Source organism: Neofelis nebulosa, chromosome 10 (genome assembly GCF_028018385.1).
Source record: "Neofelis nebulosa isolate mNeoNeb1 chromosome 10, mNeoNeb1.pri, whole genome shotgun sequence".
NCBI classification, from domain to species: Eukaryota; Metazoa; Chordata; class Mammalia; order Carnivora; family Felidae; genus Neofelis; species Neofelis nebulosa.
The window spans coordinates 30,403,412-30,426,160 of NC_080791.1; the positions used below are offsets into that span (position 1 = coordinate 30,403,412).

The window sequence follows — 22,749 nt, forward strand, 5'->3', positions numbered from 1 at the left end:
GCTTGTACTGAGCTGAGAAAGTAGGATAGTAGCATAGGTCTAGTCAATTGGCATTTTTTAATCTTTTATTTAATATTTAGTATATTTGTTTAAATCTGTTATCTAGTAGTTACTAGAAATACTTTTATTTTTTATTACAGTAATATCAGTATTTCTTTTTTAGTGCCACTTGGGTACCAAGCATCATTCTAGGTGTTGGGGATCAAGGTATCTAAGAATGGGTTGGAACTCATTTTTTCACCCCTCCCCTGGCCCCCCCAGAAATGATGGACTTTGCCCAAGATTTCAATCCCTGCAATAGAACCAGGCCTGGCGCTTCCAAGACTTCTAGGGCCACTCCTGTTCCTCATGGGCCTTCTGCGGAAAGGGCAGTAAAGCGCTGGGTTTCTAGAAGATTATACTTAAATGTGGGGTGAGGAGGAAGAAACAAACATTACAGACTTAAAAAATACAGAAATGAAATTTTCAGATACTGATAGCAGCACAAAGAAAGCTGAAAACAGGGCCATGTGAGAGTCAATGACTGATGCACACTTCTACTCTTGGAAGGAGTCATGCCTGAGTCTTAAATGGAGCCTTCTGAAGCTCTGAGGGAGAAGTGTTACCAACAGAAGGAAGGGAAAATGTGAAACCCCTGGGTTAAGAGCCAATGTGCCACATTTCAAAGACAGAAGGCTATTGCAGATGAAGCAGAATGAACAGAGGACAGAGACAGGAAAGACAGAGAAAAGTATCATAATCAGTTTGAAATCTGCTCTGGTTGCAGCAGGAAATTTCTGGAAGGTTTTAATCAGGTGTGTGTTCATGTGTTCATGTGTGTGCATGTGTGTGTGCACACTGCCATGGCTGAAAGAGGATGCTATTACATTTTCTAAAGATCACTTCAGTTTCTGGGTAGAATATATTATAGAAGGAGCGAGGATGGAGCAGGATAACCAGTGAGGCAGTCACTGCAATAATCAGGGTGGGGATGAGAGTAACTCAGAATTTAGTTTTAGCAGTTGAGGTGGATTTAGGATATACTGTAAAAGTTGGGCCCACAGACCTTACCAAGTAGATTGCACAGGACACGTGAGAGCAAGAAAAGCAAGACTGAAGGAGCCCAAGCAGTGAGGTAGGCAGCAGTGCCATTTGTGAGGTTGGGGGAGAAGTGAAGAGATGCAGATTTGGAGAGGATAATCAATAACTTTATTTTGGACATTTCAAAGGCTTATAAAACATCTAAGCACACGTTCAACAGACAACTGGAAATATGAGACTTGTGCTTATGGAAGAGACTGGGGCTAAAAACATTTGGGAGCCATCAACATATTATGGGGCACAGGACACTGTAACAGAACAAGAGGGAAAAAAACTGATGTGGCTCTTTTTGTTAAAAAAAAAATAGATATGTACGTAGGTGGGTACATGTGTCTTCAACTGCAATGAGCTTAAATAGGTTGAACATTCAGCTTTGGGCTCAATTTCTCACCCAAACCCTAAAAAAAAGCTTCTTCCTCTTTTCTGCCTCAGGACTCCCATCTATAAACTAATAGGATAATAGCACCACCCAAAGGCTAACTGAGAGACAAGTGCTCACTGTCTTCCAGAGAGTCCAGGGGCCTCTGCAGGACACTTTCCCAGTCTCCAAAGAAAGTTACTCTCCAGTGGTTATTAAAGATCTGCAAGGAAACTGTGCAGCTGTCTTTTTTTGACAGCCTATCATAAGATTCCTAAAACTATTGGTAAAAAGTACATGATAAATATTAAATAGTTTTCTAAGTGTAAAAAAGGGCTGAATTATTTTTGCACAATCTTAGAAGCCATCTATCACTGGTGGATAAACAGACATATTTCAATGGAAATGTCCTTTATATGAGGTAAGGAGATTTCATTCTATCTCACTGAGAAAAGTTTGGTCATCCAGCAGAGGCTGGGTCCATGCCACAATGTCCCTTAAGCACTGAGTAGGATCCCATAATTCCCATGTCCAACTAAAAGGTCTGAAATAATAGAGAAGAAATATATAAGGAGATAGGGATATTTCCAAAAGGCATATTACGAAAAAAGAAAAGAAAATATGCTATTTATAGTATTTATGCTAAAAAAAAAAAAACATGCTATTTAGGTCATGATCTATAGTTCGTGAGTTTGAGCCCCACATCGGGCTCTGTGCTGACAGCTTGGAGCCTGGAGCCTGCTTTGGATTCTGTGTCTCCCTCCTCTGCCCCTCCCCTGCTTGCACTCTGTGTCATTCTCTCTTTCTCTCTCTCTCAAAAATAAACATTGAAAAAAAAAATTTTAATTCTAGAGAAAACCCAAGGTTGGGACCCTGAGCCAAACAATCCCATATAATAAAGGCAGAGAGAACTGGAAAGAGAGGATCCGCCGTTTACCGGATCGTTTCTTTGACTTCGAAGAGCCCTTGGATGACTTTTTGGGCTTCTTTATCCGTTGGTATTTCAGAGCCTCCAGCCTCTCAGGTGCAGCAGCATGCCCAGGTGCAGGTGGATGTGTTCTGGAAGGGACAATTAAAGAGGCACAGGTCAGCTCCCAGAAGAGGAAGCTTTTGAAGAGGGGCTGGAAGAAAACCACATAGCCGACCCACAGGAGGACAGAGTACAGTTCTATGGAGTCCCAGGTATCCACAATGTTTTCTTGACATCCATCAGCCTCTTGATTGCTCCTGGAAGGGAGAAAACCCAGTAGAAAGCTCCAGCAGTGGGAGGACTACCTCAGATGGAAACCAGAAGACCTAAGAGAGGGAGAAAGAAACTTTAATAGTGAGCCCCAGCCCATATCACTCAAACATGGAGGAGGAAGGTCAGAGAAGAAAGCAGCTTCAATGTCCAAAGCTCTCAGAAATCCTCACAACCAAGACCTTTAAGTGAAAAGTAAAAAGGCAGATTAAAGCAGTAGGTGAGTAATCCCACCCCAATTAATTGTCCTCCTCCAAAAAGAAAAGGCCAGGGCTAAATGAGAAACCCAATATCAAGTGAGATGGAGGTACATAAAATCCAGCTTCTTTGGGCTTCTTCCTCTCCATCTATAAAAGGCAGGCGGAGCCCTAGCAGCTAAAAGTAACAGATACTTGCCATCTACCAACATTTCAGCAGGAGTGTCTCCCTGACCCTCTGCAATCTAGGCTCAGATGCCATCAGCCATGTAAGCAAATAAAAGAAGGTAAAAATAGATTATGATGGTTAGTGTCCAAATTCCTTGCCATCAGTAGCAAGTGTCTAGTGAATCTCTACATTTTAAGATTCAGTAGAGAAACCAGGGTTGGGAGAGACACCATGTATATCAGTCTCTCCTTCTCCCCCAGCTGCAGAATGGATGCTGTCATTTGCCTGATGGATCAATTACGAGGTTAGAACAAAGTCCACAATTTGACTGGAGCCTGTGCAGCCCATGTGACAAAGGGAACCAAAGGTAGCTGGGAGGATGGACTTTCTGTGACAATCTGTGCATACTGGAGAGAATTTTTCAAAAGTCATAAAAGCAGGGGCGCCTGGGTGGCGCAGTCGGTTAAGCGTCCGACTTCAGCCAGGTCACGATCTCGCGGTCTGTGAGTTCGAGCCCCGCGTCAGGCTCTGGGCTGATGGCTCGGAGCCTGGAGCCTGTTTCCGATTCTGTGTCTCCCTCTCTCTCTGCCCCTCCCCCGTTCATGCTCTGTCTCTCTCTGTCCCAAAAGTAAATTAAAAAAAAGTTGAAAAAAAAAAAAAGTCATAAAAGCAAATCTAGAAGACTTGTATGTTATAAATGTCATTTCTTCTCAAAGTAAGCCAAACTCGGAGCCTGAGGAATAAAGGGAGAGAGAGAGGAGTCGCTCTTTCTTTCCCGCCGGTGCTGGCTTTAGCACACCATCAGGGAAGTAGGGACATTCTAAGACCATGGTGGACTGAGGTGAATCACACTCTTCCTCAATCCCCACATCTCCTTTTTCCATCTCCGTCACAACTGGTTTTGAGTAAATTCTGATTAAAGGGAGTAGGACAGCCAACCCTGTGAGGGGAAAAGAAGTCCCCAGTGGTGAGCAACAAGCAATTTGAGATCGAACAACAAATGACAGCAGGATGGGAGGTCTGCAGCCCCATCTCCCCAGTATTGGCCACATTTGTGGGGATGAAGGAAGAAAAAACTTACAGACTAATTGTTGATAAGCCTCTGGTCTCTGGGGTTTCCTGAATTAACTGGCAATGAAGAAACCTCCATCTTCTTTGATGGATATCATCAGTCCACAGTCTTTTAGTAAATAAAGTATCAAGACTCTCCTCCAAATTTCAGGTCAGAAACAACTTGTAGATTTCCCCCTGATAGCACAGGGCTAGGGGGCCCCACCTACATGCACACACAGGCAACACATGGTCTCATCTCGTAGAGAAGTCCAACTCACCAATAGAAGTCAGTCTTCCATCCCCAAAGCCCCAACCCACCAATTCCCCATCCCCTCCTCTTTTAAACTCTAGCCACAGAGATCCTATATAGCAGGTGCTGCTGCCAGGGAATCTGGAAGGCAGGCAAAGGGTAGAGATGGCCAGGGTATGAGGGAGCATGACTTTGCACTGCTGGTAGAATGTCCTTACCCCCTTCTCATCCTTGACTAGAACTTCTTCAGCTGCCTAAAAGGAAAATCAAAGGTATGAATCCGCCATTCAGTTTACCTCTCCCCTGGTCTTGGCCAGCCTTTTCAGAAAGACCACACAAGGTGAATGATGCATGGTCTGAAGAGGCATATGACAAGCAAGTGGATCCAGAGAGCAGTGTTTAAATGACATAATCCAGGGTGACCTATGAGGGCATAAGAGAAACTGGTTCAGGGTGCCCCCAAAAATTCCTAGGGATTCTCCAAGCCAGGTAAAACATCCAGAGATATATGAAAATTAACATATCATTACTTTTATCATTTCCCTTATATAGCATTTATTTACCACTTACCATGCAAGTACTGATCTATGTTTTTTACAATAGTTCTCTTTAATCCTTGCAACAACCTTAAAAGGTAAATTCTATACTGATCCTATTTTTTCCATAGGGAGAAACTGAATGTGGAGGGTTAAGCAGCTTGTCTGATAATCCAGTTATTATGTGATAGAGCCAAGATTCTTAACATTAGGCTAAACTGCTCTTCTAACTTCTTCCTAAAGAAAACAGGTACAGAATCTATCTAGAAGAAAAACAGTGCTTCCATACCTCACCTGAGAAATCAGTGTGCCCTGCTGTTATAGTCATTGACAATCTCTGTTTCAGTGGCACAGTCAGGGTAAGACAGACCAGGGATTGGAAAAAGCTGACTGATGTTATATCTTCAAGCAAAAATTCCCAAACGGTAATGATCCATTGAGAAGGATAAGCCAAATTTCCCTTGTGAAACAGCCAAGCTCCAGCCCTTCCAGGACACCTGCTATCCACCTGTTTTTGCTTTGGGCTCAGGGCTCAAACACAGAAACATGACAGAAGGCTCCTCAAGGTACCAAGACACTCTATGGATGCAGGAGAAAAAAATAAAATAAAAGCAAGTGTGTCTGGAAGGGGTGGGGTGTAAAATGGATCTTTATTTTAAGCAAATTATACAGAAAAGACACATGGAATGTGGTCCAACAAACTTTACCTGCATCATGTAAAGCCTTTTGGAATCAAACTGCCTCTCTTTTCTAGGAAGGGTGACCTTATCCCCAGTCAAGCTCACAGCAGGAACTATCAGATAATGACATTTGGGTGATGGTGTCTCTCAAGACAGTGGGAAGCTTGGGTTAAGCAACTTCATCCTATCCCTGGAATAAAGTTGGTACGTGAATTTGAGGTTGACCAGTAGGTTACCCTATTAGAACAGCATCCAACCCTGGGCTCTCCAAGAAATGGAGGTCACAGTTCTCTTCCCAAACTCAATTCTTCTAAAATCCAGCAAACTCTGGGGCTCTCCTCCTCCCAGGAAGTAAAAATATGAGGCCTAAAAGCCTAAGGGATTTTCTGGATCTTCCTTGTCATATGGGGTTTCCCCTAATCTCCAGTGCTCTGTCCCAGTGATGTTTCTCTGCAGTTCAGAACCACCAAAGAATGCCTGGAATTTACTTTCTCACTTTCTCTCTCTCTCTCTTTTTTCATAAAATCCATAAGAAACCCAAATCACAATCATTTAGCCCAGGGGCCTTGGCTGCTTAGCTCTGTGCTTACCCAGAATAGTGAAGAAAAGACACAGTCAAAAAGGTTCAAAAAGCAGGCAAAGCCACAGGACAGAAAAGTTAAAATCCATGGGACATTTCCCACTCTTACTGCACTGAGGGCTGACCATTCCAACACAGTTTGCAGCTGCCTGTCCCAGTCAGCAGAGGCAGTGATTTAAGGAGCGTTTTCATCCTCTTCATGATTGCCTGACAGCAGACTCTGCTTGTCTGACCTTAGACTAGAGCAGAGGCTGAGGAAATCCACTCACATATGAGGCATAGCCAGGAAAAAGGTCACTTCATTCTCCATATGCAAAGCAGAAAGCCAGAATTGTGAAGGTCAGCGTCCACCCAGCATCCACCCCACTTTCTAGTGGGGTCAGAACTCAGTGTTTAGCCTCAGAACTCAGGAGAGATTTGTTTCCAAATGGGAGCTCCTTCCTGCAGTTCACCAGGAAAAGGGGGCCCATCCATCCTCCCAGACCCACCTGATTAGAGGCCAAAGTCGGCACTAACAGGACAGGGGATTCAAGGGTGGTGTGAGAAGAGGGTTGCTACTGGTATGAGAGAGGGAGCCGAGAGAAGCACCAGCCTCCCAGACGGCCACAGAAGGGGCAGGTCCACGCAATACAACTCCCCGCTCTGAGGTGGGAGTTGGGAAGAGGAGAAAAAGGGGAGAGAGAGGGGAGGAGGAGAGGCGGGAAGACAACTGCAGGTTTGGGGAGAAGGAACAGGAGAGAGACTGAAGGAAACAGGAACAGAGCGAGAACGAACGTAGACAAGACGTGTCACATCTTCTCCAAGCAAGACCGAGTGGAGACACATGCAAAGGCGCAGCATGAAGACAGCGTCTGAAGAGGAGCCTGACACTTCCCAATGGCCCCAGCAGCTACCGCACCCAGGGAGCTCTCAGCAAGCAGGAGTGAGCGGTGGCTCTTGCTGCCCAGCACCATCAAGGTCTAACTCCGAGGCTGCGGGGAGCACTTTATTCTCCTAGGCTGGGGATACTGGCCAGGCCCCAAGGAACCAAATCTCCCTCATTGCTGCCCTTGGTTTCTGGGTTTGCCACAGCAGTGAGAGTATGATAGCTCAGCTCTCAGACCTGGTGCAGTGGGGACATTGTGGAGACAGGGATCAACAGCTGGGTGAGGGGAGTGGCAGTAACAATGGGGAATGAGGTCCAGGCATTTTCCAAGAGAGGAGTGAGAACTGGTCTTGGTGCTATCACCTCTCTGGGCGTGACAGAGGGGTCACAACTAGGGTTCAGGGAGAGAGAGTAATGAAGGTGGAGGATGGTCCAGTCACCATCCCCTGGAGCACCCACCCAGTAGGCCACAGGAGGCTCCTCATGAAGGAAGGCTCATAACTACTTCCTGACACCCTCCCTGCTCTCTCCAGTACTAATGGCTGCACTGTGGCACCCAACCAGCAGCAGACGCGATCCCAGGGCCTCTTGGCTGCTACAATTTTATAGCTACAGATCATAAAGAAATGGCACAGCATCCCAGTCCTCCTTATGGGAGGCCACTCTTATGACTGAAGATTTATAGTTCTGAGTTCGGATAATCAGCCTCCCTTGACATCACTAGGTGGGCAAGGGATGCCGATGCTTCTCACCTAGGGAAACCAGGAGGCTCTCCTGACTCCACACTGCTTGTTCCCAGAAGTACAGCCAATGGCGTCCATGGAAAAAAGAAGTATCTTAGTCACCATGAGAGACAGTGAGTCTCAGGTGACCCTAAGGCTCTGTAAGGGACTCAATACCCCTCTAAAATGCCCAAGTTCCTAGATTTCCACCTGGGAGAATGCCAGAAGAGGACCAACCTCAGTGGAGAGCAGAGCGCAGTGCTTTACTGCTCAATTTCTTCCTGCCCAGGGGAAGCCTGTCCTCTCTCCCTGGGAAGATCCTCCCAAGACCCTAGAGCTGTGACCCAGGGAGATCAGGAATGACTACTACAGGGACCTTGGAAGCTATGTAAGCCTGAGGGCGAGGTCTACATCTCAGTCCTGTAACAACCAAGAATGGGCTATAGAGGGCAAGGAACATGGGAAGTGGTGACATTTCCCTGCCCTTGCCCTCACAGGACTACAGGTGACCTGGTCCTAAGGAAGACCCAGCTATTGAGGGAAGGAACTGGGCCACACCCCAACCCTGTGCTCCTTGAGAATATTAGTAAGATCCCAAGAAGACTGTGAGGGACCAGCAACCCGAGGGGAAGATCTGAGTCTCTGCGGGGTCTAGGAAGGAAGGGGGTGGTGCTATGCCTGAGGGCAGAAGGGGGTCTGTTTCTGGATATGAGTGTGGCCCTGACGTTTCCAGAGGTGCAGAGATGCAAAGCAGATTTAGGCATTCTAGGCCCCTTGGGGTACATGCAGGGTCTCAGGGGGCTTCTGTGGGAGGCCCTGGGTGTGTTGGCAGCAGGGATCTGAGTGAGGAAAACTGCAGAGAGGCTCTGGGACAGGCTTGGCATGTGGGGTGGGAATCAGAAGCTGCAGCTAGGCGGTGCCCGAGCGTGGCCTGGTGAGGCTGTTGGAGCAGCATGATGTGGGGAACCCAGAAGCCGTGGGAACAGAGCAGCAGAGGCTGCCGCCCACAGAGGGGGTGAGGGGACATGGTTTGGATTCCCCTGTAAAGGAAGCGATGGCCCTGCCGAAGCCCCGTCCGCCTGTCCACCCCCCCGCCCCACCCCAGCCGCGGAGCTCCCTTACCTATTGAGCTGAGGAGAGGCTTGTCTCGACAACACTGCCCAGATAGCTGAGATCAATCAGAAACAAAGCAGTTATCAACACGGGCCGTGGGGGAACCACCCACGCACACCCAGAGGGGAGGAGGGGAGGAGCACAGGGGCCAGAGAACCACAAGCGAGGCCAGAGAATGGGGTGAGGGGAAGGAGAGGAGAGAGACAGAGAACCAGACGGCACGATGGACGAGGCAGATGGGCGCTGCACAAAGCACAGACAGGGCTGCGGCGCACAGCATCTCCTGCACAGACAGAGGCACGGGGTCCCGTGGGCGCGCCACGCCTGGCGTCCTAGCTAGAGCTCTCCTCCACCTTCTCCACCTGCCAGGAGCAGGGGGGAGTGGGAGGGGAGGCTGTACTTCCAGGTACCAGAGAGGGTGGGAGTGCATGGGGCAGGGGAAGGGCGCTGGGCTCCCTCCTCTCCAACCGCCTCCCATCCTGCCTACCACCAGACCAGCCTCCTCTGGAACACTCTGCTCCCCTGCACAGGCGGCCACATCAAGAAAAGAGACCAAAGGACGGAACCAGAGAGAAAGAGAGAGAGGGAGGGAGGGCAGGAGGGACCGGGGGCACTACAGAGATGTGGTAAGCCCTTTGGAGCAAGTCGGGCCAACCCAAAGAAGATGGAGAAGGAAGAAAGACAGACAGAAAACCAGACTTGAGGAGGAAGGAAGGGGGAGGGGGAGGAGGAGGAGGAAGAGGAGGGCCAGGGAAGAAAGATGAGAGAAAGAGAGGCACAGACGGGCATCCAGGCTGACTCTGGTACCTGGAATACCAGCTGCTACAGTTTAGTGTGTGCCCTCTCAGGCAGGCTGGTCGCAGGAGCTTGTCTGTTTGTCTGTCTGTCTGCCGCTTCCTGTGAGGCACACAGGTTGGGGTAGGGTATGTGGCTCCAGGCACACAGTTCACAGGCCTGAGATTTTGCTCCCAGCCTCCAGGATGTGCCCCCTGGAGAGTCTGTGGGAGGGGCCCGGCGCTCTCTAGGCTGCTATGGGCAGGAGATTGGGAAGAGGAGCCCCAGGCCTGGTGGTCCAGGGAAATGAGGCTTCAGGGTCCTGCTTAGCAGGGAGGACAGCCCAGGGAAGGGAAGGAGGCTGGATACAAGGTCTCTGGGTAAACCCTGGAACCACCCCCAAAGCCAGGATCATGGGGATATGGAGAGCTCTCCACTCTAAGAGTAACTGAGGTGACCCCTCACTCGGACACACCACACCCTCCTCTCCTTGCCCACGTGTGTCCATTCCGCATCACCCTGGGGGCCTCCTGAGATCTCTGGGCTGGGTAGAGGAGATCCCTCATGCTCCTGGCAGGGTACCTGGGCAGGTAAGCCCCACCTTCAACCTCATGACCACACCCTGTCGATGCCAAGACCAGAACTCTCCCGAAGGGATGCTGCACCATGTCCAGACAAGCCCTGTCATTTGGGTTGATGGAAGGGGTGGAGGGCAGGTAAGGAATGGGGGGTGGAAGATGACCAGGTGGAGGTGGGCAGGAGAAACCAGCTCACACTCACCCTGAAGTAGGTAATGGCGGTGGGGGGGGCTCTGGTCTGAGCAGCTCCTCCCCCATCTTTCGAGGGGAAGGCATCTGTCCAAACACATCCAGGTTGTCCGCAGGCCCTGCAGGGCCTGGCGGAGGGGAGGGGTAGCCTGTGGCCAGAGTGGTGAAGCCCATGGTAGGCCGGTAGCTGGGGCTCCCGCTGCGGCTGCTCTGGGAAGGGGAGCCGGTGGATGGCGTGGACTTGCGAGAGAAGCTGACAGCGGCCGGTGGCTGCAGGGTGATCTCCGACATTTCTGCCTGCTGCAGGAGGCCCGGGCGGGGCCGGGCCCGGGCGGCAAGCTCAGGGGAGCCGGTGCGGGAGCTCAGGGGACTTTGGGTCAGAGGCGAGAGCCGGGAGGGCTGTAGCACCACTTGATGTAAACTGGGCTCGGCGCGCCTGGCCTGCCGGGGGCTGGGCCGGGGCCGGGGCTGGGGCTCGTACCACCGGGTGTCCAGGCCAAATGTGCTGGGGCCGCTGTGCCCCCCCGGCTCAGCCGGCTCGGGGTAAGGCAACACGGGTATGCCCATACCTTGGCTGGTATGTCTTAGCTGCCCTTGGCTCACCAGAGGTTGCATAGGTCTGTCCTGCCACTTAGCGGAGGCCGGTGCTGGGACGGGGCCTCTGCCCGGCGACTTGCCTGCCCAGCCCTTGGGCGCCTCCAGAGACAGGATGCCCGGGTAGGCCGCGGGCACCTGCAGGGAGGTGGGGGGCAGTCCTCGAGGGAGGCAAGCCTTGGGCTGCAGACTCTCGGCTACGTCACAGGGGTGCAGCTGGTGGGGAAACATCATGGCCGGGGTTTCCAGTCCCCCAAAGGGGAATTCTGGCCGACCCCAGGGCTCAGGGGAGCGCCCTCCTGTGGGTGTCTGAGTCAAGGGCAGCGTGCTGTTGGAAGCGTTCTCTCCGTTTTCCTCAGGAATGGTGGGGTGGCCAAAAGGCCCCTCAGTATGCAGGGGTGGGGAGGACATGACAGAGCTCAAGGGGCTGCCCACTTCTGGCATGTAGAAGGGCGGTGGCTCCACCTCCCCAGGGCTGCTGCTGCTGAGATACCCATAATACTGGCCATGGTGGAAGGGCCGGGGAGCGGGAGGTCTGGCTTGGCCTGTGGCCTGGAGCCGACCTTCCAGGCCGCCGGGGCCCTCCAGCCCACGGGGCTGGAACCGAGGGCTGTATGCTGGTGGTGGCAGGTAGGACTCCTGGCTGGATGACAGAGGGGTCAGCTGGGACTTCAAGGCAGCCACAGATGTGGGCACCAGTGGGTCCTCGTTCTCCTCATCTGACTGGCGGAACTCAGGGTACATGTCCGTCTCCTCGGCAAAGGGAAAGCCCTCGATGCGCCTGCTCTTCATCGAGGGCTCCATCTCAGAGGGATCCATCACGAAGCGGCCATCAGGGCCTCTGCTGATGAGCTCAATGGGTGTCGTGGCCTCAGCCTCAGCCTCAGCCTTGGCCACGCTGTACTTCTTGCTGCTGATGGCCCTCTTGGTCTTCTTGTACAATGACAGCTCTTTCTCCCGGGTGGGACTCAGCATCCTCTTGGCTGCTGGCTGGCCTTGGTCATCAGAGGACTCCGATGGGGCCCGGAGAGTGCGGATGCTCTCAGGGCTCACCTTGCCAGATGACAGGCTGTGGGGGTGAGTGAAGGAGCCGGAGTGTGAGGCAGGGCACACCTGCTCCTGCACTTCTTTTTCTTCTCTTAACAAACAACCACAAACGCCTAAGATAATACTAAGGAAAAGGGGTGCAGATGGGCTGCATATTTTGGCATGAAATACCTTGGCCAACTCTCCACTGTCTAAATGTGTGCTGGCCATTTTTTGAATGAACACCCACATTTCTACTTTTATTCTGCCCTGCCCTTAGTGTCTGCCACACTCTGTCTAGTCACCTTCATTTCCAGGGTGTTCAAGCAATGCAAGCCCATCTTAATATTAACTTAAGCAAAACACACTATGAACGCAAATCTATTAGGATGGAAAAAAAATAACAAACACGTTCCAAAGCTAAGGAGATTATCTGCTAATTTGGACTGTCCACTCTACTGCTCCCTCTGTTAATGTGGACAACTTAAAATTACCGTGCAGATCAGTTAACAGCAAACAATTTGGAAACACTTGTCTTGGGGCTGAGTGAGACAAACCACCTGCCTGTCTCCACCCTCAACCCTCTGCCCATACGTCACAACAGCAGGGGCACTTACGGAGACTCCAAGCTCTTTCTGCAGTGAGTGATGGAGAGTGGAGGATCTGGAAGGAAAAAGAAGGGGAAGAGACCCTACTGAGGCCAGGGATACAAAATTTATCTCAGGTGTCCTCAGGCGCTGGAGCAAAGCCACATAGGACAGCAAGCCCTTCCAATGTTAGGCATCTTTGGGTCCAGTCCAGAGTCCTGTGCCCACCACTACACCTGCCTTCTCTCTCATTCTGGCCCCAGCACACCCTCCCCAGCATCCTTCTTCCTTACTCCCTCTTCCAGATCAAGTCCTGCTGGTAGTTCTACCCATAAGACTCCAATTTCCCTTTTTTTCGAGGGAGACCATGCTAAAAGTGGACCTTCTGTCCCAATGGGGAGCATTTGAAACTGAGCCAGGTAGAGCAGGGTGGTGGGGGCAAACACCCACCTTTTTTGCGCTTGAGCTTACGCTTGCGCTGCTTGTTGACAAAGCAGGCGGCCAGGGTGCTGAACAGGATGGCAGCTGCCAAGAAGCAGATGGTAGCTACGATTCCAGCCAACACAGGCCGAGCTAGCCCGTCATCGGTCAGGTCCGGCTGTGGGAAGATGTCTGCAGGGAGGGGCGAGGAACACACATGACTCCCTACCTCCCTCCCATTACAGCCCCCACCTACACTGACAACTACCTCCCAAGTATTTTTCCCTACCTCTGTAGAACAGACAATGTTAAAGCTCAGGCTCCATGTTCAACTCTAGCACTTGAAGAGGTTTGTATAGATGGGGAAGAGACAGAAAAGACTAGTTTATGGGAGTCAAGTGATAGCTACAGAGCTTGTAAAGAAGAAATCACATCTATACCTTACCCCATAAGGGTAATAATTTCAATAATAATCTATAGTTGGCTACTGCTGTTTGCAAAGGGCTCTCATGCATATTACCTGATACCCTCAAATGAGACAGAGCACATGCTATTGCTCTCATTTTCTAAGGTAAAGAAACTGTCATGGCAGAGTTTGAGCAAGTTGCTTACATAGATACTACAGATCAGTGCCCAAACCACAACACTGCTACTCTGACCTCCTGTTGGTATTTTCTGCCTTCTGCTATGTCATCTTAACAAAATGAGAGTGTAGATGTGAAGGTACCTTGAGGGAAAAATGCTATAGCAGGGAGAAGTTGTGACCACAGAATTCAGATATGTCTATTTCTAAGTCATTATAGCACAACTAAGCAACTTCTACAGGGAAGGTTAGCACGTACTGATCATCTCAAGTTCAGAATACTGGAGCTAGCACAGACATTCAACACAGGTCCCACTTCATTTTACAGGTAAAGAAGTGAGTTTCACTTTGTGCCCAAATCCACACAGCTTGTTAGTGGAGCCAGGACTAGACCCCATCTACTGTACCCTACTTCAAAGTCAGTTATAACAGTAAGTGCCACTTTTTAGGTTCTGTGCAGTCTGATATATTTGGCTGGAACCCATTGTTATGGTGATATAACGATGGATGAAAATAACCCAAATCACACTGATGAGTTGAGTTGGCAAATGAATGCTACAGCTTTTGGGAATGGGAGGCTTAAAGATGGGGGGAGGGGGGCTGAGGTTGATGCACCTTCATTCACTCATGAGGAATCTTCCCTGTACACAGAATAGTTCACTGATGAAAACCTTCACATCTTCTATCCTGCAAACTCTGTTCCCTGTTCCTCTGAGTCTCTTCTCTAGAGGGAAGCCACGACAGAGGTATGTGTCCATAGCAGGACTTTTGTACGAAAGAAGAAAAGAAAGAAAGAAAGAAAGAAAGAAAGAAAGAAAGAAAGAAAGAAAGAAAGAAAGAAAGAAAGAAAAGAAAGAAAGAAGAAAGAAAGAAGAAAGAAAGAAGAAAGAAAGAAGAAAGAAAGAAGAAAGAGAAAGAAAGAAAGAAAGAAAGAAAGAAAGAAAGAAGAAGAAAAGAAAGAAAGAAAGAGGGAGGGAGGGAGGGAGGGAGGGAGGGAGGGGAGGGAGGGAGGAAGGAAGGAAGGAAGGAAGGAAGGAAGGAGGAAGGAAGAAGAAAGAAAGAAAGAAGAAAGAAAGAAAGAAGAAAGATCGATCCATGGTGCCTAGCATGATGCAGAAGTCACACCCCACTGCCCCAGGGCTCTGGTGCCTCTTCAGTCTTTTCCTTCTCCTCCCCCAAGTCTGCCTGCTCTGGTGCTTCTATAGCTCTGGTGAGTACTACTGCATGAGCTTCTTGGCCAAGCTCTGAGCCAACTGGTCCCAGAGGTCTTTGTGTGAGCAGTGCCCATGGAAATGGTGCCATTGCTTGATCACTAAGCAAAAGCCTCTTCCCAGACCTAGGGAGCCACTTCACTGGGCAAGGGAGGGGTTCTTCTGTGTTCAGGCAGGAACTATAGCGGAGAAAGATGTGTATAAATGGGACCAGGGCCAAGACAAAGAAAGATAAATGGGGAAAATGCTAGGGAGTTGGCTGTATTTAGCCTGAAAAAAATCTAGGGAGACGAAGGGGTAGAGGGAAACAACACCAAACAGTAATTTTCCAAATAAAACCACCATAATTATAAAGCAGTCTTATAATAGGCACTCAATAAATATGTGCTGACCTGTTGTCTCTCCAGTTCACTGCCCCAGCCCATTATAGAGGACAACACTGGAGGAAACAGGGATTTTATAGCAAAAGAACTTAAGTCAAGTTATTTTTGACAACTATAATGAAATTAGCGACATTTCTTTCTGCAGCTATCTTTTAGAAAGTGTCATAAATCCAGCTCTTTAGTTGGAGAAATCCTGTCCATCATGGATGCAGAAGAATGGGTTGGAGGGCCTTAAGAAACACTACAACTCAAGCTTCAACCAGAGCTCTCCGTTATTTCCAATTCAGCCTTCTTTCCTCATTTTAGCTATCTCACTGGGGGATTCCCACGTGGCTTTTACCCCCCACAGTTGTAAGAGAACCCCCCAGCCCAAGTACCTGTGCTGGAGACACCGGCAATGTTGCTGGGCTCACTGATCAGATCCTGCATGACGGCCAGAACCCGGAACTCGTACCAGGTGTCCTACAGTCCCAGGGATAATAGCCTGTCAGCCCAGAAATCTGAGACAGCCACTGACCCACCACTACACCCACCCTACAATGACCTTTCATGGAATGGGGTACCCAAAGCAGTGGCATACTGCAAGTGTTGAACAACCAGCTCTCAGGTTAAAAGAAAAAAGTCCTGATTTGAAAAACGCACTTGCCAATTTCCATGATAAAAATACTCCTACCATGGCAGATTTCAATCTACAAAAGTGAGGGCACTGAAAGCAGAGTTGGAAAGAGATGCTCACACAGGCTCTCAGGAGCCCCAATGCTATCATTAAATGAGTGTCCAGGGAAGGAAGACAGAAAGATAGATGAGGCTATCTATATCCATGTAATAATAAGCTGTTTCCTCTCTCCAGCTAGAGTGACATCAAAGTTTAAAGCAGGGGGTCAGCTGGAATATATATATATATATATATATATATATATATATATATATATTTGTATGTATGTATGTATATTCCTCTAAGGACTCTAAATTGTTAAAGCAGGGGTCCTTCCCTGGGCAAAGCTAGAAGACAATCCTTCTGGGAAATCCTTCACCCAGCCCAAGTTAGACCCCTAGCAGGGAGCTGAGGTCACTGTCTATTTACACAATCTGGGCTCCTAACCTGCTCTGCCTGGCTCCAGCTTATGTCTGTATGTGGAAAAAGCCCTCAAGGCAATAAAAGTCACCACTGCCAAACACTGGTCCTGAGTCTGTAGGACCCCAGTTGCCATGATCTATGGATCCCAGACCTCGGTAGCAGATCTGAGAATAAAGGAATCACGGTGTGGGGCAGCACATGGCTCAGCCTTGTACACCTTGTACACCTTGTACACCTGACTTGTACACCTCACTCAAAGCGTTCAGTGACTCCAGAGAGTCATGACCCTTCCAGAATTTGGGAACAGCAGCAAGGAAAGGCTGGACACCTCACCTGTGACAGATCCTTGGCAAAGAAGTCTCCATCAGTGCCCGGGATGGCACCATCTAACGTCTCCCAGTGTTCCCCGACACGAAATTCCATGATGTAGCGGTCAATGGGAAAGCTGTGATTGGCAGGGGGTAACCAAGACAGGAGCACACCCTGCTGGGTCCGATTGGCTGTGAGGCACCTCGGTGGGGTAACCAGCACCAGGGGTTCTGGAGTTGTGATAGGGAATGCTGTGGCACAGAGGGGAGAGAGGGAAAGTATGTGGCGATGCCGAGATCATTGTACCCTCACCTCTCTAAAGTGCCTTCTGGCTCAGCATGTGTCTCTAGGGCACTGTGGCCCCAAGGCAATGGTCACTTTGCCATGCAGGAGTCATTTCAGGGACAAGAGTGTCACACAAAAGAGCCCTCCTCACCCAAGGGAAGTGGCCCACAGCCACAAGAACCTACTTTCTCAGCACTTCTAAAAACATAGATGAGGGAATGAAGTGTCTCAAATGGAAAAAAAAAAAAAAAGAAAAGAAAAAACAGAAATCACCAGGGCAGGGTTGGGGGGGGGGGGGGGTCGTGTAGAGAGTTAGGAGATGGAAGAATTAAATGTAATCTTTTAAATAAGATAGTATCTTTAAAAAAATACTACAAAATGTATTTTATGTTCTCTTCCAAGGAGCTAGAATTGTCTTCTCATAGCACATTGTCTACTCTCAATTGCCTTCTTGGCACAGGTGGAGAATAAAAAGGCCAAGGAGGAAAGCTCCAGAGCAGCGGTAAGCATCCCATCACTGCTGCACCCCCTAGTGGCAGTAAAGGATCCAGGAACAGGCTGGAGGGGTGCCACCTGTTCATGGCCACTCTCCAGGTGGAATGCAGTAAGCCACTGGGTCCAGGAAGGAAGAGTCAGCATGACTAAGATTTGACAGGGAGAACTGGCCACACACCAGCCACCAAATGAGGCCAAGGGCCAGAGGAAAGAATAGGCAAGGGTGCAGAAGGAGGAAGAAGGATTCCTAGCCTGCTCTGTGAAGCCACAGGAAGATGCAAACATGTGGATTACCAAGGAAGGATAAATGTTGAAAGGAACCTGGCCCAAAGTGCTCTGATGTGGGTCAAGGCACTATGGTCCAGGCAAAACTCAAAGAATGGGATGAGAAGTCCTTCTTGGGAGATCAAATGACATGATTACCAGAAGCATGTAGCAAGGTGCCTGGCACATAGTAAGAAGTAAATGTTATCTGCTAGGATCATCACCATTACCGTCTTTACCCAGATCCTCCAGGAAATATCCTCAAGACATCCCAGCCCGGGGTCCTCACCTAAAGTGTTCACAGTGACCACCTCACTGAAGGCGCTCGTTCCCAGCTTGTTCTGGGCCAGGACGCTGAACTGGTATGCTGTCTCAGGCTCCAGGGCATCCACTAGCAACCAGCTGGGTCCCGGTGGCACTGGCAAAGATAGCCAGTCATGGGGCCCAAACTGTGCCCGCTTCATCCTGGCCAAAAGAAAGAGAGAGGATCGGGGACAAGGAGGTGGGGTGGGTTACACTGGAGACACGAGAATGCATGCAAGGTCCTCAAGGAGGTGGCACTGGGCAGACCTGGCCTTCCCTGGCTTTAGGATAGAAAGAGGAAATGACCAAGGTGGGATGACTTTCCCAACTCTGGCTGTGCCAGTCTTTAACGCCGGTCGCCAGCCACCAGTGGCATCACCTCTACTAAAAGGAACCCTTAGATATAAGTGATGCTTACGATACTGGTCAAACTACCAATTGCACTGGGGGGCGGGGGATCTTTATCCTGGTCACAGCCCTAAGAGTACATCTGCCTTGGGAGAGTAAGGACAGTAGGAACAAGGCAGGTACCATCGTGGGGAAGTGAGGATGAGCAATTCAGCAATGGCAGGACTAGGGAAGAAATCCAGGTGACCTCAGCTGCCCACCCTCCCAAGGACAGTGAAAAGTAGGGAGTAAAGTAACCCAGAGGGCTCACTCAGTCCAACAAGGTTTAAGTCACCTGAAGAAGCCTAGGGTATAAGACAAAAATGAGCAGGGATTTCCCCACAGTGAGGACCAGGATCCTTAAGGCTTTAACAGTTAGAACTCATAATCAAGGGCAAGGTCACACTGTGCATGGAGGACCCTGGAACTAGGGGTGAAGGTTAGCGTTTGTTCTACACCTCCCACCTAACTCTCCATCCCTGCTATTTCCAGGTGCAGTGCCCTGGGATCACCACAGGGAGGAGACATCATCCTATGGGACTGAGACCCTGGGCAGCTTTCTTCCTGCAGCCCTGAGCTACAACTTAGTGGATGCCCGCTCATGGGGTTCCCTCTAGGTTTAAATGCTCACTACCATGAATGCTTAGGAGTTTGAGCTGAGGCAGCAAAAAGCACAGCAAAAAGAGGCCAGTGCCAAATGTCTGAGTCAATACGTGGAGAGTCAGAGGCAATCAGAACAACAGGAGGGAAGAAGACCTCCCCAAACTTTGCAACTACCCTTCCCACCCGCCCCCACCCCACCGCCCCGGGCACCAAAGCAAGTGAGCAAAGTGTGATAAAGCGGTGCAGATGAGCAGCAGCATGGAGCAGGACCGCAAGCAGTGAGGGAAACCTCAATCTACACCCAGACCTGCCACTTGGACATCCCCAAAGATGGCTTGGCCTTGCCAAAGGCCCTTCCCTGGACACACAGCTGCCCAGCAGCACCATGATTCTTGCAGCAGTCACCTGGCAGGGTTGTCAGGAGCCCTCCCCCGCCCAGCCCCCCACCTTGCCTTGGGAGGAACAGAGATTAAGGGGTGGAGGATGTTCTGGTTGCAACTCAGAGAGTTCCCCACACTCATCATCTAGGTTGTTTGCCTAGTCAGAACTCAAAACATCCAGAATATTCAGGATGTACCCACCAAAACATCATGATGGGAAAGAGGGCAGCTTCCTCTTAACCCCCCTTGATGTTGACTAGTGTATCAAGGGCTCTCCCTGAATCTCCATGAGTTGCCCTCTACAGGAATATTTCCTCCTTCCTAGGCCCTGATCGAGCCTGGCTGGGAATACATAGCCAGATGAGGCAGGTCTGAAAAGGAGGAAGTGAGAGGGCTCATCCTTCCCACTCAAGGATGTCCCATGTTGCAGGTGGCCAGTTCTTGGCTCAGGATAGGAATGTGGGGGAGAAAAACCCTTGCATGATGGGAAGGAAGTCCACTACAGCCCCTCTCTCCACCTTTTCTGTGCCTCCTGACCTCAGCCTGATTTATGTATGCATCTTTAAGATCCCTTACCTACCCCAAGGTTTAAGCAAAGATCTCAAATCACTACATCTGGCCAAATTAATAGCAGAGATATAAACACAATAGAAACACAGGGTCCTAGAGAAAATGAAGATGCTGAAGACAAGGCCAGAAGGCAAGCACCACTTCACATCAGTTTCTGGAACCACTGGGAAAGCGAGAGAATAAAAATTAGATTCTACGCTTCCAGCTGGGCTGTTTCTCAATGCCACTGAAGATTGGGAGTCTCTTCCAGACTCCAGAGGACAGAGGAACCTAAAAGAAGCATAAACCAAGGACACAAAAAGGGGTAGTGAGATAAGCTGAAGAGAGAGCAGCAGAGGGTGATGGTCAATTCAGGCAACAGCCTAAATTGGCATCCAAACCTTTCAGGCTGGGAATGCAGAATGCCCCGAATCCCTCACAGACGTGCCCATTCCCCACAAGACCTAGTCACTATGTCAACACACCTCACTGACTGGAGGTCTAGCAGGCAAAGAACTGTATCCTTCTCATAACGTCCACCCGCCCCAGGGACTGACTGAAGTCAGGGGTTGGGGGAGGGAGAAGCAGAGAGCAAAGCATGCGGGGGTGACTCACAGAGGTCCGTACCAAACTGAGAATGTCTGCTCGAATCCTCCATCATAGCCTGGTTCCCAGGACACGTTGGCAGTTGTCATGGAGACCTGGACCCGGACACTGCCCGGGGCATGGGGGCTGGTGCCTGGAGACCAAGTGGAGTGCTCTCAGACTGAAATGAACTGGGCCCAGTGAGCTGGGCACCCACAGTGGCACTGCGTAGTAGCAAAATGCAGTGCCTCAAGTGGAGCGCGGAATGGTGAGGGATGCTGAGGAGCTGATGCCCTGAGCAGTAGGACTGCAGAAGAAAAGCCATCCCACTGTGCCATAGAGTCCTTCTAGCAAGATATGGCACGAACATCAGGAACATGGCCAAAGGGAAACCAGAACCTTCGTCATCCCAGGCCAAAATCCTGTGCTCACCTGGCAAATACAGAAACACTCTCCCTCAAGGTCACAGTCCAAGCTAAAAAGCCTCTCTCCTATAAAGTTCTCTGGCCTCATGAAAGATAGCCATATTCCACCCGAACATCAAAGTGAGAGGCAGCACAACACAACTATTAAGAACTTCTACTTGCCGGGGCGCCTGGGTGGCTCAGTCGGTTAAGCATCCGACTTCAGCTCAGGTCATGATCTCACAGTCCGTGAGTTCGAGCCCCGCGTCGGGCTCTGGGCCGATGGCTCAGAGCCTGGAGCCTGCTTCCGATTCTGTGTCTCCCTCTCTCTCTGCCCCTCCCCCGTTCATGCTCTGTCTCTCTCTGTCTCAAAAATAAACGTTAAAAAAAAAATTTTTTTTTAAAAAAAGAACTTCTACTTGTGTTTGAGTCCGGGACCCAGCAGTTATTAGTGATGTGATGTTCGGCAAGGTGTGTGATCCATGCCAGCCTTGGTTTCAATGATGTACACTGGGGAAATATCAGCTCTCACCTCATAGGTTAAAAATGATAGGGCACCAACTGGGACAGAGCCTAAAACTGGTGGTAAATGCTCGAAGTGTTGGCCACTGTTACAACTAGCTATCAGTCCCCAGAGGGGCAGGCTACAAGCTGAGGTCTTAGGGACACACACCTCAGGCAAAAGAAGTGGGAACATAACCCCTAGCACCCAGGAAATGGGAACGCCAGTAACCTCCAGGCCAGGCCCAGCTGCTGGAGCTCAGCACACTGGTCCCCTCCCAGATCCCCCTCATTCCATTCTTCCAGCTCCCCTTCTAGGCCTAGACACAGTCGCTACTGCCCACACACATGCCTCATTTCTATGGGGGGTGTTGCTGGGTACATTTTGCCAGAAAAAGATCTCCCCAGGACAGACCCCATGTCACCTTCCCTTGTATAGAGTCCACAGAGGGCTAGGGTTACACATGGCAGGCTCCTGATTCAGGGGTGGGCCAACTCAGGAAAGATGCCCAGAAAGGGTAGACAGTGTCCGGTGCCCAGACCACAGCCCTCCTGCCCACAGCCCCCGTACCGATGACGGTCAGGTGGGTACTGGCAGTGATGCTGGTGACCACGTTGGTGGCGATGCACTCCCACTCCCCGTGGTCCTCCTTACTCAGGGCTCGAAACTGGAGACTCCCGCTGGGCAGGGCATTGTGCTTGCTTCTGCTGGGCTTCCCTACCTTGGCCAAACAAGGGGGCAAAGAGGAAGGCAGGAGCGGGTCGGCAGGGGAGGAGCCGGGTCAACAGGGAAGAAGAGAAGCCACCAACACATCAGAGGCTCAAGAACAGGAGGAGCAAGTGGTACCCAAACATTCAACCTGCACCCCCACTGCCCCTCCTCCAGAGCACCCATCACTCTAGAAGTCAGCCCCACTGCTCAGCACCTGGCCCGGTCACAACAGAGCACTACCAGGTCTTGCCCCTCCAGCACACTTCCCAAGAGCTCCAGAACCTGAAGGTACCTTTCTCCAAGTGATGACAGGGAAAGGGTCCCCTGCAGCAGCACAGGGGATAAGCAGCTCCCGGCCAGCCTCCTGCCTATACTCCCAGCCTGGTAGCACCGTAAAATACGGGGGGTCCTAGGGAGAGCACAGCAAGGCCATGAAGTCAATCATTTCAGCTTGCCCACTCCCATGGAGGCCACTCTCAGCCCTGGGCCTCACCTTCAGGACAAGCCGTGCAGGAGCAGACTGGCCCATGGTCCCCAAGGTGTTGTAAGGCACACAGGTGTAAGTGCCAAGAGCCTCCTCTGTGGCCTCCTCAATCCGAATAGAGCCATCCTCCATCAAGGTCCAACCCAGGTTCTGTCAGAGCACAGACAGCAAAACAGGGAGCAATGGTCAGGGGACAGAAGCTCGGTCCCAGCCCCCACCAGG

At 50.4% G+C, this 22,749-nt stretch overlaps 1 protein-coding gene across 3 annotated transcripts in view; it reads right to left on the reverse strand.

Annotated features, from left to right (window-relative positions):
* IGSF9B (immunoglobulin superfamily member 9B) overlaps positions 1-22,749 on the reverse strand; it is a 59,994-nt gene that overhangs the window by 12,955 nt on the left and 24,290 nt on the right. The window contains exons 9-20 of one of the 3 annotated variants that reach the window (XM_058687363.1): positions 22,537-22,677; positions 22,336-22,452; positions 21,903-22,053; positions 20,457-20,580; positions 17,909-18,084; positions 16,600-16,826; positions 15,566-15,650; positions 13,042-13,203; positions 12,622-12,667; positions 10,398-12,047; positions 8,853-8,898; positions 2,392-2,497 (exon numbers count right to left, since the gene is read on the reverse strand). In XM_058687363.1, coding sequence (XP_058543346.1) covers positions 8,853-8,898; positions 10,398-12,047; positions 12,622-12,667; positions 13,042-13,203; positions 15,566-15,650; positions 16,600-16,826; positions 17,909-18,084; positions 20,457-20,580; positions 21,903-22,053; positions 22,336-22,452; positions 22,537-22,677 — 2,925 coding nt within the window. In that variant the 3' untranslated portion in view covers positions 2,392-2,497. Of the gene's footprint in view, positions 1-2,375; positions 2,498-8,852; positions 8,899-10,397; positions 12,048-12,621; positions 12,668-13,041; positions 13,204-15,565; positions 15,651-16,599; positions 16,827-17,908; positions 18,085-20,456; positions 20,581-21,902; positions 22,054-22,335; positions 22,453-22,536; positions 22,678-22,749 lie in introns of those variants that run through there. The other 2 variants (XM_058687362.1, XM_058687361.1) reach the window with 2 other exon arrangements.